A 19,159-nucleotide genomic window follows, 5' to 3' on the forward strand; every position below is an offset into this window, starting at 1 on the left:
CATATGTGACCGTTTATAATTGGTCTCTTTCAAATATTTTTTTCAAACATCAATTTAAACAAACCAATAAAATAATGACATGTGTTTTGTTGTAAAAAATTGTTAAAAAAAGTTATCAAAATATCATTGTCCTAAAATAAATGCAGGTCCATTCATTACTGGGGTAGTATGAACGAGACTCAAGACCCTGACAAGTTTAATTCAGTAGAATAATGAGAATGAAGAGATAAGTTTAACTTATAATTTTTGCCATGTTATATAACTTATTTGGTTAGAATATTTGTGAAGTTGGACTTGTTTTTTCTGATTTTCGGAAAAATAATAAATGTGAAATAAGAACTAGTGATTAAGGTTTTTCTTAAAATAAACACTTTGGGATAGTCTATAATTTTTGGAATAGTGTCGTTTGGAGGTCGTAAAAGAAAATAAGAAAATATCAAGAATTAAAGCGAAAATAACAAGTTAGATAACAGGAACTAATTCCATTTTTTATATGGAGAATGATATTTTAATAACACTTTTTGACAACTCTTTTTATAACGGGTCACGTGTTATCATTGTATTGGTTTATTTGAATTTATGTTTAAAAAATATTTAAAACGGACCAATCACAAGTTGTCAGCGTTGTCAAAAGGTTGTTAAAAAATGTTGTTAAAAAAAATTTTTCCTTTTTATATATATTTCAGGTTTTGATGTGATTGTATGATATTTGGGTCCTTTCTTTATAAAACATTGAATTCAATTATTAGACGTTACAAAATTTGTTCATTTTAAATAGGGAAAAGTTAAATTCATGAATTGATGCAAGTTGTGGTTTTAGTTTATATATATACCATTTTTCTAAAATTTAAAAGTAAGTTGTTTGTTACATTTAATTTGGTAAGTGTGACATTTATACGTTAAGTTTATGGGGCCGAATGTATGTCTATATATGATATGTATTGCAGAAATTTTATTAGGAACCGCGCAAGTGTTATATATTTTTTAGTTAAATCCATGACGATGAAATAAGTAAAGATTTAATTAATTAGTTTATAAAGGTTTAAATTTGGGTATTGATATTGTTAAACATGAAGTGTTTTGGATTATTTTCATGTAATCCTAATTCGTATAGAATCCTAGATATTGACACAATAGAAAAATCAGTTTAGATGTATCAAATAGGTTATATATACTACTCATCACAATTTTACATTTTCAGCTCCAGTTTGTTCCTCAGAGTTTTCATTGCACTTTTGATTTTATGTTCTCATTTAGTATTTAATTTTTACATTAGTCTTTTTTAAAAGATTATTTCAATTAAGATTTGTAAACTACATATATTAAATTTATAAGATAAAAATATTTTAAAAGTTGTTTTTTAGTTGCATGAATTAATTTTAATATTATAATATTTGTTTATGTAATTAAAAAGTTTCATTAAGTTACAAAATACTTTCAAAATAAAACCAAAATTAACAAGTTTGCAAAAATTCTATTATACATCTCATAATTTACTCATTCATTCTCTTTTTTTTTCAATATGGATCACACAAAACATATTTCTGCATATTATATCTATTTTTACTCTTATCATTCGCAAAATTACATTTTTAAATATTTACTAATTTATTAAATATTGTTAAAATAATTAACTTAATTATATTAAAAGTTATTAGTATGTCAAATATTTTTAAAACGGATCAAAACTGTTAATTATTTCAAAGATATTATATCAACCGATTACAAATTTCAACTTAAAAAAGTTTTATATAAAAAAAAACTTAAGAAAAGTTTCACAAACTTTGATTGTACCGTTGTCCACCACTTCTCTCATTCTCTATTTTAAATTTTCTTTCATTTACGATGTATATCACTCTATTTATGGAGTGTTAAGTTATTAGGATTAATTCCATTATAAATTTATTATATAAGTTATGATATCAGAATGCAATAGTTTTTTGCTTTTTTGATTTTTTTTGTTGAAATTTATATTTTTCTATAACTTCTATCTTTAAAATCACCTAAAAGTTACGATTTTGACAGCTAATTAACACAATGTTAATTTAATAGAAAACATATGTTAATTTAATAAAAACAATGTTAATTTAATATTGTATCAATACTATGATCAATAAAAACAATGTAAATGAACATGATTTTAATTGGATTATTTGAAGATAAAGGAAAAGAGGAAGAAAGAAGGAGAAAGGAACACTATAGTTTCACTCACACTCACTAAGCCTAACCGAGGAAGACAGAAAATTAATACAAGGAGAGTCTTTTTATTTATGGGATGGGTTATAGTATTTTAATATGTTTTAATAAACTTAAAATGTATCATAAATAAATAGATCTAATAATTAAAATATATTTTAGATATAATGAAAATTTATATTATCATATAAAGTTATTATTGAAAAAATTTAAATTTAATCTCAAAATAGATAATAAAAAAATCAGATAAGTTGTTAGTAGATGTATAAAAATAGAGTGCTTTTATTTAGTCAATAAATAACTTTTAAGAGAATTATAAATCAAATCATATTTAAAATTAAAAGTATGTTTGAAATTAATAAAAAATGAAAACTGAATATCCAATATATCAAATTAGAATGAAACGTGAACCCAATAAATAGTAAAAAAAATATTTGAATTCCTAAATATTTTTTAAGTACATCCTCATTCAAAAATAATTTCCGAAAAAAAAAAATCTTTGGTTTAACTATAAGGGTTAAAGTTTATGAAATAAGTAACATTTTACTAATTAGTAATTTGTTGAACTAGTACTCTAGCATGTGTAACTCTAACAATAAATGTTTATTTAAAAAAAAACTAAAATATATAACAAAATAATTTTATATAAAAATTAAATTATATTAAAGCTTATAATAAATAAAAGTTATATATATTAAAAGAAATAATATAAAAAGGTTCTGAATATGTGATTAGCATAAGTAAAAGCAAGGTTAATAAGTTGAAAAATAAATATAAAATAAAACAAAACAAACAAGGTTTGGTGGCACGAAAGAGTCATAATTCAGGTTCCGAATATGTGATTAGCATAAGTTATTATCTTTTATCATTTTTGCAAGTTATGGGGTAAATATTTTTTTTCTTCCTATCTTTTACAAAGTACCTTTTATAATTAAGAGATTAGGTTACTTCAAAATAGACGGAAATATTATATTCTGAATTTTATTGAAGACTTTATATGAAAAACTTGTCATATATGACTAAATAAAGAAATAAAATTGTCTTTCTCTTTGAGTTATTCTTATGTTTCTCTTTTATTTGATACATGTTGATATTAATGATTCTTAATATCTGTTTGGATTTTTCTCATTAGCCAAGTTCAGTCTCAAACTTTTCGATTTTTTTTTTCCTTTAGAGACTATCATCTAAAATCGATATGAAAATGATCATATGTGATAATGGAGTAAAATTTATCATGTAGCAATTATTATTAAAATTACACATTAACAACATTATATAAAAAATATATAAATTTAACTTATATAAAAAATTAATATTAATGTTTAATCCAAAATTTTCATTAATATTAAAAAATTAATATTAAAGTAAAGGTATCGGAATGATTCTTCTAACATAGGAAATGATTCTTTTTTTATCAATAGTTACATATTCCACATGCATGACATTAAAGGTAAAAAATTTTATTAAATAACGTCATTTAAAAAAGAAAATATTTTTTAACAATTTTTTTTGACAATTTTTTATAACTTTATATAATAATTTGTAATTGGTCCGTTTTAAATATATGAACCAATAAAATAACGATATTTAGTTTATTGTTTGTTAAAAAAAATATTTATATATCATAATTCTTTTATAACTTTTTAACAATAGATTATCTGTCATTATTTTATTGGTTTATAAATTTAAAAAAAAAACAATTACAAACTATAAAAAAAAAATTGTAAGTTAAAAAAGATATTAGGTACAAATTCAGCATCAACCCCATATATCAATTTTATTAGGATATATACTTGCAGAAGTCAAAAGCTTCGGTGCTTAATGGAGCTGAAAATTGCAAACTGAGTCACTCAAACAAAGATTCAATTCCAAAAACATTGAATTGGATGTTGTTTTAGCTTTAAAAAGAATGTCATGTACCTATTGCAGTAGTTTGTGCCATTATCTCCAGACTGATATGATCAGTAAGAAGCAATTTGCTACTGTTTCATTATAAGAAAAACTATAAAAACAGATAACAGAGTATGAAAACAGTTCTCTAAACACCAACATTTATTGCTTGCCCACTGTACTATACAGTAGGCGCATTGATACATATATATATATATATATATATATATATATATATATATATAATGAAGTTGGAATTAAAGCATAAAGTACGAGAAAACAAAGAGTACAATAGTACAGTACATAGTATGAATACGATGTATCTCAATTGCCAAACTCGATTCACACAAAGTGAAGTTAGTTGGAGGAATCAATAGGAAAATGCCAAAGGATTGGAAGTTGCCCTTTTGAAGAGAAAATCGCCCTCAAGAAGGAGGGTTCGTTCCCAGCAATCTTTCAACCTGAAGGAAATATTGACAAAAATGGAGGATAAGCAGTGATTACCCCCCATCTATGCCTCTGCACCACCTCCATGCCAGAGAGAAGCAGTGAGTGCAGTTTGGAGAGGATTTGAGAAGGAGGGGTGTGTGAGATGACTTATATATGTATATAGGTAGTGTGAGGAGTGTACATTTTGTGAAAAGTAACACATAAATAAAACAGAAAAAGGGTTAAACGAAGATTCTTGTTTCAGCATCTTCCAAAGCATATACCATTGACATCTCCATTGCTCTCCACATCTGATATACACTTTTTGCATAAATCTCACATCATACGTATTTTATTTTTGGCAACACACCATCCACCGTTCAGCAATCAGTTTCTTCTTACCTAAACTACCTTACCTACTATCCCACTTCATTACCCAGTCATAATGCCTTACCTTTCACTTCCAGAAACACTCATTTATCACAATTATGGTTACAAATCTCAGACACATAGCCATCACTTTTCTTTTCCCATCACATCAAAACTGCACCAACATTATCTCTGTTAATTAGGAACCCCTTTATATATTTATACTCGATACAGATAATAAATATATGTAAACGTGAATTTTATTTCTAATATATTTACAGTATGAATATTTCTGATATCCCTAAAGCAGATACGTGCAGTTCTGTCTCTTGTACGAAAAAGAGAAAATATAAAGTTTACTTACAAAAGTTATGTTCACTTTGATCCTTTTTCCTCTTCTTTAATGAGAAATATTATTTATGACAGCAGCAGTAGCATGTCATAGTTCTCTTTATATTCTCTAATCTCCATTTAATTGAGTGATGCATTCCTTAGAAAGAGGGTTTACTCCTTGATGAGTATTTTGAGACAGTTTTAAGTTAGGGGTTAAGAAGGACTCCCTCGTGATTAGCGAAGAAATAAGTAGCTTTAATCACAAACCAATGGTTCATCCAAAACAAATGAATGAAAGCCGTAGTGCTAATTAGCCTATTATATTTTTGGAAGAGAATTTTTTTTTTCTTCTAATTTTCTAAGTTACTTTTTGGAAAAGGAAATAAACACTAAAATACAATTGTTGGAAATTCCACATTGACTAGAGATAAGGCCAATTTATAATATATAAGTGAGGTACAAATCTCACCTTACAAGCCGGTTTTGTGGAGTTGAGTTAGGCCTAAAACTCACTTCTAACATAGTATCAAGACCATTGTTAAAGTCTATCCTAGCCAATTCTAAGTGGGCATTTCTGCTTCCACCCGTTGTCGAACCACTATTAGACTATCACGCAGTCATACCTCGACGTGAATTGAAAGTCCCAAATTGACTAGAGATAAGGGTTGATTGCATCTCTTAACATTACTTATTCTATTATAATAGTTATACTTTTAAAACTAAAAATTAAGAATAAACCATCCAAATATTAAAAATGACTATCTTATATTAATCTCTTAAAATATTAAAAGTAACTACACATTTTAAAATTCTAATAATTATTTTTTACGTAAACATCGCTATTAATATTATTTTTTTTCCTTAGAACATAGATTTACACTTAGAATAAGAATTTGAAAAGAATATTTTGGTCTGTCAAATATACCTACGGATTGCAGAGAGAAATGTATGGAGGTGCAGGAAGAAAACCCTTCATAGAAATTTGTTGGGCAAAAAATTAAAAAAAAAAAAAGGGGGCCGGACAATAGGATAAGACTTTCCAATGGCAAAATCCGACACTTTATTTCTTTTATTTTTATTTTCTAATTTTTTGTTTTAATTTTTTTTATTGAATTTAGTTTAGTAAATTATATTTTAAAATATTACATTAAACTAAATATTTTTAAAATTTTAACTTAGAAAACAAAATTTAAAAAAATATGTTAACTAAAATCCGGTTAACATATATTAATTTAGACATATATTAATATATATTAATTTGATTTATTATTATTATTATTGTTATTATTTTAATTGTGTTTATTATTGTAATTATTATTAATGTTATATATTATTTTCTTTATTAATCTCTTATTATTATTATATTTATTGTCAATTTTATTATTTATATTATTATTATTTATATTATTATTATTATTATTATTATTATTATAACACTCATATAACTAAGAATCCAGTTTTATTTGCACCTATGTATCAAAGATGAGTTATAACTCGTGTAGAATGTTACCTATGTCAGAAATTGTCATTTTAACATACTTTTTTATTTTGGGAGTCCTTTGCACCTTTTATGAAAAAGATCACTATATATTCTATATAAATAAACAATTCCAATACCACATAAGTATTCTATTATATTTATTATATTCTTTGTTAATTAAAAAATTAATTAGGTGAAAATTGGACTTTCATTTTCCACTTGTCAGAGCTTTATTTTCTAAAAAAGAATGTATTATTTATATGCCAATTACTTAGAATATTATTTTCTTTTACATTTTCTGTCATATCAAGTATCTCATCACATTTTCTTTTTCTCTTCGTTTCGTATCTTTCTTTTATTGCACAAAACTTTTGAACAACAAAATATGTAATATCTATTTTAAAAATTGAGCAAATATTATAGTCTTGTAAATAAAATTTTAAATAAATTTTATTTATTTTTTATTAAAGTTAATAAAGTCAATATTTAAAATCGTTTTAAAATAATACTTTAATGGACGGTCGACACCTTAACAATGAAAAGATTTTATTTCGACATGTCACTATTTTATGGTTGTTAAGCATAATATACTCATTATAAAGTTTACGACGGTCCCTTATAAAAATCAAACCTTAGAAAGACTGCAGACTCTTTTTCTTTATTTAGAAATCTCATCGCAATTTGGCAAGTATTTAGAATAACAAATTATAAGAGAGATCTGTGAAAAGACAAATTAAGAAAGTACGGAAAAAATAGTAAATTATTTAGTACAAACAATAACTACAAATAAAACAAGTTTCTATATATATATTTATTTATTTTTTCTAAAATTCAGAAACTAAGATAATATTTATTAAACAAAACCCTACGCGTCATCATGCATACAGTGTTTACTTTTAAAAGTCATCTGTAAATTAAACAATTAAACTTTGATTTATTTGTTTTTTTCAACAAAAGGGACTAGCAATTTGATTGGAGGGATCGACATATATGAAGCAGGAAATTATAGGTCAACTGGTGAAAGATTTTGAGGATGAGATGATGCCACGTAGTGTGATGATATGTAGTATGAAGAATATAATAAGGGAAAAAGTCTCTTTAACAATTTTATTTTGACAATTTTTTGACAATACATACGTGACAGTTTGTGATTGGCTCGTTTCAAATATTTTTTTAGAATAAATTCAAACAAACCAATAAAATTATGACACATGTCCTGTTGTAAAAAAGTTGTTAAAATATCATTGTCGTATAAAAAAGAGTGAAGTGTGTTAAAGAGGTGCATGTGGACATGGGTACGGTCAAGTCAATTTGGCACAAAACTCTTACCAATCCCTTGGACAATGATATTTTAACACAATTTTTTTGACACTATTTTGACACTGCACACGTGTCAAGATGTGAGTGGACGATTTCAAATTGAAAAAGTTGAGGCAGGAGTATATTTGGAAGAGAAAAACCAAAGTTTGTTTTTTAATTTGAAATTGTCCAACCACATTTTGACACGTGTGCAGTGTCAAAATGGTGTCAAAAAAATGGTGTTAAAATTTTATTTTCCCAATCCCTTAGAGGTCAAGCTCCATGCATCTTCGTTACTGCATGGATTTACCAATCCCTTAAAATATTTTGGACTAGATGTTAGGTATTGAATTCAAATTTCTTCATTCAAAATCAATTTTTTTTGGTTTGAATTAATATGTTGAATGCCTGAATTTCAATCAAAAGTTCAACTATTAATTGCTTAAAACCCCAATAGTAATTAACATATATATGAAGGGTTAATTTGATCTATAAACATTATTCTTGACGAAATCAAGATAGAATTGAAGAAGCAATAGAAGGGGTCTTGCGAAGCCATGCACGCCAAGATCTGAGCATCTTGATTAGTTGTGGATTTGCATTGATTACTTGATTAGTGATAATTTATAAAATTAATGTAAGGCGTTGACAACATTTTTTTAATACTCATTTAACACTTCACACTTAAAACAGTGTGAACATTCATTTGCATCAAGCCAAATCGACGACTTGGCACTATAGGGACAATTTTTTCACATATAATAACAAAATCATTACTTAATTAATGTAGTATAGTACAAAAGGAAACTGCAACCATCCAACTATACAATTCCTACACTAATCACACTTTACGTCTTGACCGTTGGATTAAAACTCTGATTATTATATATAATTTCTCACCCATTTTTTTTATTCTTAATTGACAACAAAAAGTATAGTGCATCTTAATTAATCAATCCTATCAATATTAAAAAAATAAAAGAAAAACAAATTGAAAAAAATCCAGCTAATCATGTACTTACTGACACACGAATTTCCAGAACATACGGGGAAGCTAGCTATCACTCTGTTATGAGAGGAATCTAGCAAAATATATTCTTTTTATATCATTGCTTTGCATGCATAATATTTCTCTTCATATAATTTTAAATTTCTTCGTTGAAAGTTCTTAATTGTAGGCAGGAAAAAGCTTTATTTATATATATACACACACACAACAAAGTACATTGAAAAAATAATATTTCGGAGAGAAGAAAAAAGTATTTTTGTGTAAAATTAAAATTCAGTCAGTACTAGAGAAATTTATTTATTTTTCAAGATGTTAGAATTAGTCATGATTTATGCAAATTAGACAGAGATGTCTTACGAAAACTATTGGTTGACATTAAAGTGGGAAAACAATTACGTATCTCCTAGGCGTATTATAAGTGTATAAAAAAATAAAAACAATTATTCTTAAATATTGAATATTATGTTAGTATATCTGAGTCATGTATATAATTAAGATGTGATATATATGGTATAAATATGTTAGAGTTATTATCTGTTTAGCTAAAATTATAAAGTACTATGTTAATATTAAGTTTATGATTAAAGATATAATTATCTTTAGATATACTATTTAATATCTAGATTTGTTAAGAAGTCAAATAAAAATTATTAAAATGTGAAATATATTTATCACGATTTTAAAAAAATGAATTGTAGTTATCATCTATATGAAAAGTAACTATTCTATCAATTCAATTCATACCATTATAATAGAAACAAAAGTATTATTAAAGTCCTTTTCATTTAAAAAAGTCTTTTTCATTTATAATATCATTTAGCCGACATTAATATTCATTATCCACACGACGATAAATTTAGATATGTTTCTACGTCTTATTTACATAATGAGTTACGGTAAGTGATTTTTAAAGATTAACATATGATTGTATTGTGAATTTTAAATCATTAAACAATAATTATTTTTTAAACCCTTTCATATTAATCTTTCTTTTGTCTAAATAAGAGAATTTGTGTATATAATGAACGAAAGCTTTGTGAATTATTTGGAGAAAAAATGTAAACAGTTAATATGAGATCTTGTTATTAGTAAATACCGTAATATTTATTAAAAATTTCACGTCGATTAAAAATAAAACTAATTTATAATATATAAGTGAAATATAAATTTTATTTACAAGTTAATTTTATAAAATTAAATTAGGTTTAAACTCAATTTTTTAACCTTATTTAACGATGACGATGGGGTAGAAGAAAGTTTCACAACTATGGCGTCACATGTTAGAAGTCTTGCACCAATTCATTCTTCAGAAAAGCACGAAAGACGAAGGACAAATAAATGGTTAGTGGTAAGGAATTGTCCTTTTCTTTTCTTTTTCTTTGATCATGACATATGATATCTAAAGACTTTCTCCTTTAAGAAATGGCAATCATATTCAATAACAAAAACTCTGACAATTTTTTATCATGTTAATTTACATACATTCATTGAAATCGAGGTGGTAAAAGCCATGGTATTATATCAATAATACATGCCATTAGATGACGAAATCTAGGCCCGTGAGTCAAAGATTTTATTGGGTGAAGTTAAGTTGTTTTAAATACACGATATTTAATTATTTCTGTACAAGTTTATATTTATTTAATGTAGGATTTCAATTGTATTGATGTGATAATGCAAAATTATAAATATCGAAATATATTGTTTGGAAACACGTTATTTAAGTATTTTTGGCCCAATTACTATTAATACATTTGCATAGTTCTTAAGAAAGGGAAAAGTCGTATCATATAAAATAAATTCCAAGCTAAGTATATAAAATAAAGCTTTCGGTAAATATATAATGAAATGACAAAGCCTTTTTAAAAATTATTATTGGTCGAATTTAATTAGTTACCATATTAATTTAAATTGACCTTTTTCTTTTCATTTTCTTCAATCTAGAGACCGTTAAAATTTAATAGACCCAAAAGAACAATTTGATTAATGATAATCTACATTATTGATTAACTAAATACTTAATGGAAAATTCTTTAATTAAATTTTATAAAAACTTCTCATTTGTTTGTCAATGGAGTTTTTATATTTGATCATATTATAATTTTGAGAAGCTAAATTGTATGTCGAAAGAAGCTAAATTTTAATACTCATTTGTTTAACTTTTATTAGAATATTACTAAAGAGAATACCAGCAGTATACTGGTCGAGACGTAAGGAATTGTCCGCGATTCGTCATCACCAATCAATTGAGATAACAGGTCAGTCATACGACAATACAACAAGTATGTTAGAGAACATTAATGGTTAATTAATAGGATTCATTATCATATCAAATACAAATATACGATATTAATGAATTATTAACTAGTTTTGTTATCTAAAAATATATTGCATGGGTTTGATGATTATCAAACCTATAAACACGAGGTCAACATCCAAGTAAAGAGACATTTTTCCATAATTATATTAAGACCTTCTTGAGAAACATATCTTACTTCAGATTTAGAGTGTTTTTTCCAAATCAACCACCAATCAGGAAAGAAAACTTGAAGAGTTGAACTATCGGAGAAGAGCAAACCGAAGGAGAACGAAAAAAAAAAGACGATCAACGGATCCAATCCAACCGAAACACCTTGGGTATGCTATTAATTATTTAATAATGAAATTAAACAATACAGATTTCAAAATTAACACAATCATAATTGCCAAAATTTCCTTCTACAATTGAGTGATCAAACAAAAACAAAAATATTAATACAAAGTATTGTTCACGAGGGACGTTGAAAGTGAAACCATTCGTATTACATATTTTCTACCTCGCTTTAATTAATTAATATCTGTGATTAATTATTTTTCGTTATTCTGCTTTCTAATTATGAATGTATCATAGCAATTTTCTTGAGTCGAGAAAATCCTTTTTATTTGGCTCTTGGGAAGATACGTAGGCAAGAAAAGTGGCAAAATCTGTGTCCATGTAACGCTTGGGATTGTCTTCATCAACGAGTTTTGGCGACGGTTTCACTGTGGTGTTAAATGGAAGGCTATGAAGCGAAGCCACCGATACTCTACTCTTAACTTCATTCACTATAACTCTATGCAATATGCTCTTGTATTTTCCGTTGCTATATATCTGATCAATTCCAACGCAAAAACTAAAATCAGAATAATAAAACCACAAACATAATTTAATATGGAATATATTTTATTTTTCTTTTATTATTTTATTTATAAGGTTTTAGAAAGATAGAGTAACATTCCTTTCTAAATAAAAGAATAGTCTTGCTTCTCATTTTTTTGGTAAAAGTACAACATCCTTTGAACCCTAAGAAACCTTAAATATTTCTAACTATTAAGAAACATTTACATAGCTTAAATATAATTTATATATAACCATAAATATTTCTTTCAAATATATATAAAAAAAAAACTATTATTCTAGGATCAACACTATTTGCTATGTTTTATAAGTTTTGATACATACTACAAGCATGTTTTTAACATCGACGGAGGATTTCTAAAATAATTGTCATAATTATAATAAACATAATTAAGTTTTCAATCTTTTATAAATTTAAGTATTTTTAATTAAGTATCTATTAATTTTTTTACTCAATTTTTTTTATATTTTTTAATTAAATTTTTACTGTTCAATTCTTCATCAATGTGACGTGATTATTATTTTGTTTACATATATCACTTATTTGTTTTCATGGTTAAAAAAATGTGATATTGTGTTATTAATATAAAACAATATTTAACAATATAAAAGACATTTGTTCTTTTACAATAACTTTATTATATTAATCATAAAACGAGAAAATATAAGAATTATGTTAATTAAGTCATAACGAAAAAAATTAAACTACAATAATTTAATTAAAGATATACAAATTTAAATACTTAAAAATAAAAACTTAATTGAAAATACTCAAATAAATTTAGGAAAGACTTAAAACTAAATAATATTATGCAAGTCTTCAACTTAATTCAATTAATCAAAGATTAAAAGTATGAAGTATTTTTCAAGTATTGCATAGTGATTAAATTCATCTTTATATAATTTTTGAAAAAAAAAATTACATTAGTCTTTGTTCCACTCCAATTTATACAATTATATACACTATAGTTTAACGATATATTTTTGTTTGTTACACACTTTTCAACTTCAATTATAAGCACCAACACAGAAAAAAAAAATTGGTGAGACACTCTTGTTCTATAGTTTAACAATATAATCTCAAAAAATATCATATTGATTAAAATAAAAAATTATTTTTATTGACATGTTTCATTGGAATTGAGGAAAAGTAAACATCTCAAAATATAATGAAATAGTATTATCTAATTTTCTTAATTAACATAATGACTTATTAATTATACTTTGTGAGCTGAAATATTAGGTATAAAGCATTTAATTGTGTGAATCTAGTTATCCTGAACGAAGAACAAGCAGTTAAAATGCATGGTTGTGCATGTTTCCAAATTTTGAAAATGAAGAAGTAAAGGTACCTCTAAGTGATCACCGACGTTGATTACAAAGGCATTGGGAATGGGTTGAACGGTGACCCATTTGTCTTGGTACTGAACTTGCAAGCCTTCTACCTCGTCTTGCACAAGAAGTGTGAGGAAGCCATAGTCAGAATGAGGGGGTATACCCAAGGTAAGCTCCGGTTCAGGACATCGTGGGTAGAAATTCGCCACCATCATTTGACTCCCATTTTCAAACTCTTCCATAACACTCCTTTTTTCCTCCTTTTCCATTATTCCCAAGCTCTCTAGGATCGCTTCCATTACCACCAGAAACAATTGTCTGGTTTCTTCTGCGTAGCTGCCAACCACTTTCCTGGTTTAAATAAAAATATAAATGTCACACCGGCCCCCACTTGCATGACAGCTTGTAATCAATTCAAGTATAACATTATTCCCACAAAACTTTCTTTTTACCATTATTTCTCTCTATGGCATAATTGGTTTTTTAATCTTAAAAAGTGTAAAAAAATTGTTATGGGTTATGTTGAATTTAAGGTTGTTTGTAGTAGTATTCTGCTCACCGAAAGTCCAGTGGTGAAACAGGCCAATGGGGGAGGAAATCTGGTAAGGGATGGCACAGGAGTTTCAAGAAATCCCTCCAACACAACACACTGTCTTTGGTTTGACTGAAACTGGTCCCACATCGAACCGGTGCTCCCATATCAGTTGTCATGTACTTATCTCTCTCCTCCAAAGGCAGATCAAAGAACCTTCCACTCACATCTATCATGCTCCTCACAATATCATCCGAGATGCAATGATTTACCAGCTGCATCATTCCAACACAGCAAACTTCAGCATCACAGACAAACATCACGTTCTAATCCTAAACAATTTCTTCACGAAAATGATTTCTTTTAATGTTATTTCTTTGTATATGTAATGTTCACTGTTCATGCATCGTTAGTCCATGCACGAAACACCAATAATTACCTGGAAAAATCCATACTGTTGACAAGCATTGGCTAGGGATTGAAGGACTTGTGACCTGTTTGGACCAAGCAATTCGGCAAAATCAATGATGGGTAACTGAAGATTTTGGTTCAAAACATTCGAATCTTTCACAGTCTTGGTGGGTCTGTCAGCAACAGGAAGTATGTACTTCTTAGGTACCGCACGAATATGACCTTTCTCACACAGATGCTTCACTCCTTTCTCATATTCAATTTGTTCTTCTGCTGCATCATCCTTGCTCCTCTGCTCATTTAGTGCCATTGCAGGCGACATGTATATAGGATCTGCTAAATGTAAAGCAGTTAATTACCGTGTGGAAGAAATTAATTATGTAACAACATATGCATGTAATTAACTGAGACAACAAAATTCTTAGGTTTATGCAATTGTTCGACTAACTAAAAAGACGAGCTTAAAATTGAGCTGCTATAAACTACCTTGGTTGAGAAGCAGTAGGTAGTGTAGAATAAGGATTAGAAGAAGAGAAAGTGACAAAGAAGCTTATGGGTGTTAATGATATATGAATATGTTGATCTATATATAGTGAAGGGAAGAAGGAAAAGTGGGGCAGGGAAGAGCAGCAAGTTTTGAAGAAACCAGTTTCAAGGTTCTGAATTGGAAGACTAGTTCCATTTCCATTCCAAGTTTATTAACAATACCGTTGACAAAATTTCAGTCAGACCACGGGGCAAGATCGACAGACACAGAAGACCCCATCCATGCTAATCGAAAAAGTGTCTCTTTCTTTCCTAGCACCTACTACCTCTCTCCTTGTGTTTTTCCTATTATTACTCTCTTTTTGTTTCTTTCCATTATTACAAACTCTCAAAACACCAACTTAAAAACTAGTCTATAATCCATGTATATATATATATAGATATATCAATTTAGCTGACTTTTGTGCATGCATATATTTTTAATTTGAGTAAAGTATCTATACAATACATCATTTCGTGTATTGTATATAGTATATGGAAGGAAGTGAGAGATGGAAAAAAGAAAGTAACACATGTGATAAATGATATGCTTATTTCATCTGGTTTGGCTAAGTCAGTGAAGTATAGCAGCCTTCGTTATCATGCCCTTTTGTCTTAAGAACATGGTTAGTATTTGAATTCAATGCCATTATTCTTTTAATTCATTTTTGATGGCTATGGTGTGGGGCAATAATTAATAATTGAAAATCCAAATCTTACTCCGTACTGAATTTACTTTCCACGTCATGTTTAAGCCTTTTGTGACTAAAAAGTTTCATATTTCGTAGCTGAGGCAGCTTTTTCACAAGCCACCACCATGTATACCTGTTATTAATATTAATGGGTAAGTAGCCTTGTGTTCTCTGTCTGCACTGTTAGCACTCTTTCTACATATTTGTTTGAATTCTGATTTTGAATCTGATAACCTTTTTCAAGTTACTTCTTCTATTTAACAATTATCACCATCTTCACCAGGTTAATGGTTATTAACTTACTAATTCTTTTGTCTGCTGAGTGCATCAGCATTGTTTTTATTATTCTGCTAAAAGGTTTGCACGTTTTAAATTACCGTCAATACGTGGAGTTCCTTGTATTGGACTGCTTCCAGAAGTTTTTACAGCTGAGAAAATGATCTCTATCGGTCATCATATTCATTTCGAAGTTCATCGCATTAATTTATATCATTATTATTATTTTTCGTTAAGTTTGTTTGTATACAAACTTAAATAAAAATTGATAGGATGATTAGACAAGTGGACCAGAATGTCCAACCCACTCGAACTCTTAATCAAATGGAATGGGACAGGTTAACCCACTTGTCAGATTGAAAGACAATGTACTTCATTTATAATAAGACTGAACCCCTCAAAAAATTGAAGAGGAAATAAAAATAAATATTAAAATTTTATTTATTATCTCAATTTGAAAGTTTCATTTATTATGTTTATTTTTGTGGCTCATAATATTTACAAAGCATCTTAATATTAACAAATGTAGTACAGAGAATAAGATTGTCTTGAAAAACTGTGCAACGTGCATGAAGGACTGAAAACTATGAAGCATACAGATTTTTTCCCCTTTGCACTAAGCTAAAAATCTCACAATGCTTATGTTATTGTCACTTAACGTTGTTATTCCATTACTTCTCCATGACTCTTTTAAAGTAGAAATATAAATAGTAATGTTTGTATAATTTGAATTTTCTACTCATACTTAAATTTGAACAATAATGTCAAAATTGAAAGCAGAAACTTATACAGCTGCAGATTTTGAGATCAGAACTTGTGTAGTTTCAAAATTGCGTGCTGTGACGAAAAGTTGACGATGGAAATTATTGTTAGTTTGAATGAGAGTGTGTTGGGAGGAGGGTTCCTAGAGAGTGTAGTGAGTCATTTCACCAATAATTATAGTTTCACTAAGTATACTATGCTTTCACTGTACCTTGCAACAGGCATACAAACTACATATACACGTATATATACATATACATATACATACACAGTATATATATGTACGTGGTAATAAAACTAAAATGAGCCTGATGTAAAATAGATTGTTCAATTGTTTTATATCAATTTGACTTTATGATTTATAATTAACACCAGTAGGCTTTAGCTCTGGCAAATTTGTCTTCTTTTGGAGGATATTTTCGCAAGTTGCACAGTTTATATATATATATGCAAGATTTGAAACTTCCCTTAAATGTTTTTAGTTTATTATCATCGAAAATACATTTCAATTTTTATTTTGTACATTATTTTGAAGAATTTTCTGAATTGTCCACAATTATATTTCTTTAAAATGTCTTATATGGTTATATTTCTATTTTATTATTTTATAATAGTAATTATTCATATGATTTTTTGGTAAATCTTTGTCATTATATATAGTAAACTCTTCATTATTGGTATTTTTTCCTTGGTGTGTACTCAAGATTAAAAAGTATTGGAGATTGAAAAAATGGAGCACATATGTGTAAGGTTTATTTATGCTCACTGTGCTCATTTGTTTTGTTGATGGATCGGTTTAGGAAATTTATTATTATATAGTTAAACATAAGTTGTTTTTTTAATGGAAAATGCTGAATAATCAACCATAATAACTGACTATAGAGTCCGTTTCACGCAGATCTATGTCCTGCAAGTGTGCTTCCCATCAAATAATTTTACAGAATCACACATAATACATTATTGTGTCACACTTGATGAAGTTGCCAAAGTGTGATTAGTTGATATAATTGAACATTTTCAATAATTTATTTTTTGTTTTATGAGGTCTGTCACTATAATTATTAGGAGTGAGAAAATTAACTAGGCTAAATTATTAATTAATTGTACTATATTAAATAAAAAAATTGAATTGTTTATAATAAAATTTGAATTGTAGTATTTTATAATTGGGTTAAATATGTTTTTAGTCCCTATACTTTAGGGCGATTTTGGTTTCAGTCCCTCTTTCAAACTAAGGTACAATTTAGTCCTTCAACTTTAGAAAACTCTGGTTTTAGTCTTTTTTATCAAATTTTTGTAACTTTATTTACTGTTTCAAGCACGTTTCATTATAGCAGTTGGATTGTTTACATGTTTGACACATTTTTACTTCAATATTAATTGGAAAACGCGTTTGAAACAACAAATAAAATTAAAAAAATTTGGTAAAAAGGACTAAAACCAGAATTTTCTAAAATTGAAGGACTAAATTGTACCTTAATTTGAAAGAGAGACTAAAACCAAAATCGCCTCAAAGTATAGGAACTAAAAACATATTTAATCCCTTATAATTCAATTTTAATAAAATGAATATTTAAAGTTGTAGTTTAGTTAATTACTCATTAACTTAAAACTATTCTATTTTATATTTTTTATTTGTTTGAGATTAATTAGAATGAATTTGATTGATTTTAGATAGATGTCATTTCAAATAATTTTTTACTAAATTCTACTCAAGAAAATGTCGATAAAAACAAACATAATTAAATTTTGACTAAGACCAACTCAATCAAATTGATATGAGTCCAATTTTGCTTAAATTTGTTCTATACAATTATAGACTAGCTAATAGCTAATGTCAAACAAGTTTTTTTTGCTGAAAATTTTGTCGAAGTCTAGTTAAAGGAACACTTTTTATACCCTACGGAGTGAATAATTTTGAATTCTTCTACTATACCGTTTTACTATTTATTTTGCATTTTTTAGGGCAAGTGTTCGATCTTTATAGTTTTTATATATTAGATGTACTTCTTTTTAACTTAATATTTTTTAAATAGCATGAAAACTTGTTATAATTCATGATTCAGAAAATTAATACTTTAAAATCTTTTAAATAAAAATAATATAAAAATTTTTGTGAAGACATTAAGACTTCTACATGACTTGAAGCTATTTAAACAAGAGATACACGACATGTACACTTCAATTTATCAAATTAACAATCATTAAAATTTTATGAATGTCTTACTGAACAGTATTATATTAAGATATAAAAAAAGAATAATCAATACAAAAGTGTTAAAAATTAAGGGTTACATCATCAAATTGTATTATAAGATAAAATGTGATAACCTTATACATTCAATCCTATATAGGGAAAAGATACTAAACTCTTAGTTTTTAGTTTTCTCTTGTTCTTGTGAAGCCTTGAGTGGTTAAATATCTTCTTGTTAAAGATTGATAATTGTCTAACACTGATGTAACT

General features: G+C 27.0%; 1 protein-coding gene across 2 annotated transcripts; it reads right to left on the minus strand.

Annotated features, from left to right (window-relative positions):
- Window positions 1-11,739: 11,739 nt before the first annotated feature.
- LOC106757491 (protein DMR6-LIKE OXYGENASE 2) lies at window positions 11,740-15,220 on the minus strand. 2 transcript variants are annotated; one of them, XM_014640163.2, is made up of 5 exons: window positions 14,927-15,220; window positions 14,469-14,773; window positions 14,057-14,304; window positions 13,515-13,848; window positions 11,740-12,135 (listed from the first exon to the last, which is right to left on the minus strand). In XM_014640163.2, the coding sequence occupies exons 2-5, from the start codon at window positions 14,760-14,762 to the stop codon at window positions 11,890-11,892; spliced, it is 1,122 nt and encodes a 373-aa protein (XP_014495649.1). In that variant the 5' UTR covers window positions 14,763-14,773; window positions 14,927-15,220; the 3' UTR covers window positions 11,740-11,889. The 2 variants fall into 2 exon arrangements, with proteins under 2 accessions (XP_014495649.1, XP_022634697.1); XM_022778976.1 differs by lacking the exon at window positions 14,927-15,220 and having other exon boundaries at window positions 14,469-14,890.
- Between the last annotated feature and the right edge of the window lie 3,939 nt (window positions 15,221-19,159).

The sequence above is a fragment of the Vigna radiata genome, chromosome 3 (genome assembly GCF_000741045.1).
Source record: "Vigna radiata var. radiata cultivar VC1973A chromosome 3, Vradiata_ver6, whole genome shotgun sequence".
Lineage (NCBI taxonomy): Eukaryota > Viridiplantae > Streptophyta > Magnoliopsida > Fabales > Fabaceae > Vigna > Vigna radiata.

What these genes read in the sequence shown, in the direction of transcription:
- LOC106757491 (XM_014640163.2), bottom strand. Translation starts at nt 14,762, where the DNA reads ATGTCGCCTGCAATGGCACTAAATGAGCAGAGGAGCAAGGATGATGCA. An exon ending in GTTTCACCACTGGACTTTCG is followed by an intron (nt 13,849 to 14,056) that starts GTGAGCAGAATA and finishes TATTTAAACCAG; the next exon opens with GAAAGTGGTTGGCAGCTACG. An exon ending in ACGTCGGTGATCACTTAGAG is followed by an intron (nt 12,136 to 13,514) that starts GTACCTTTACTT and finishes GGAATTGATCAG; the next exon opens with ATATATAGCAACGGAAAATA.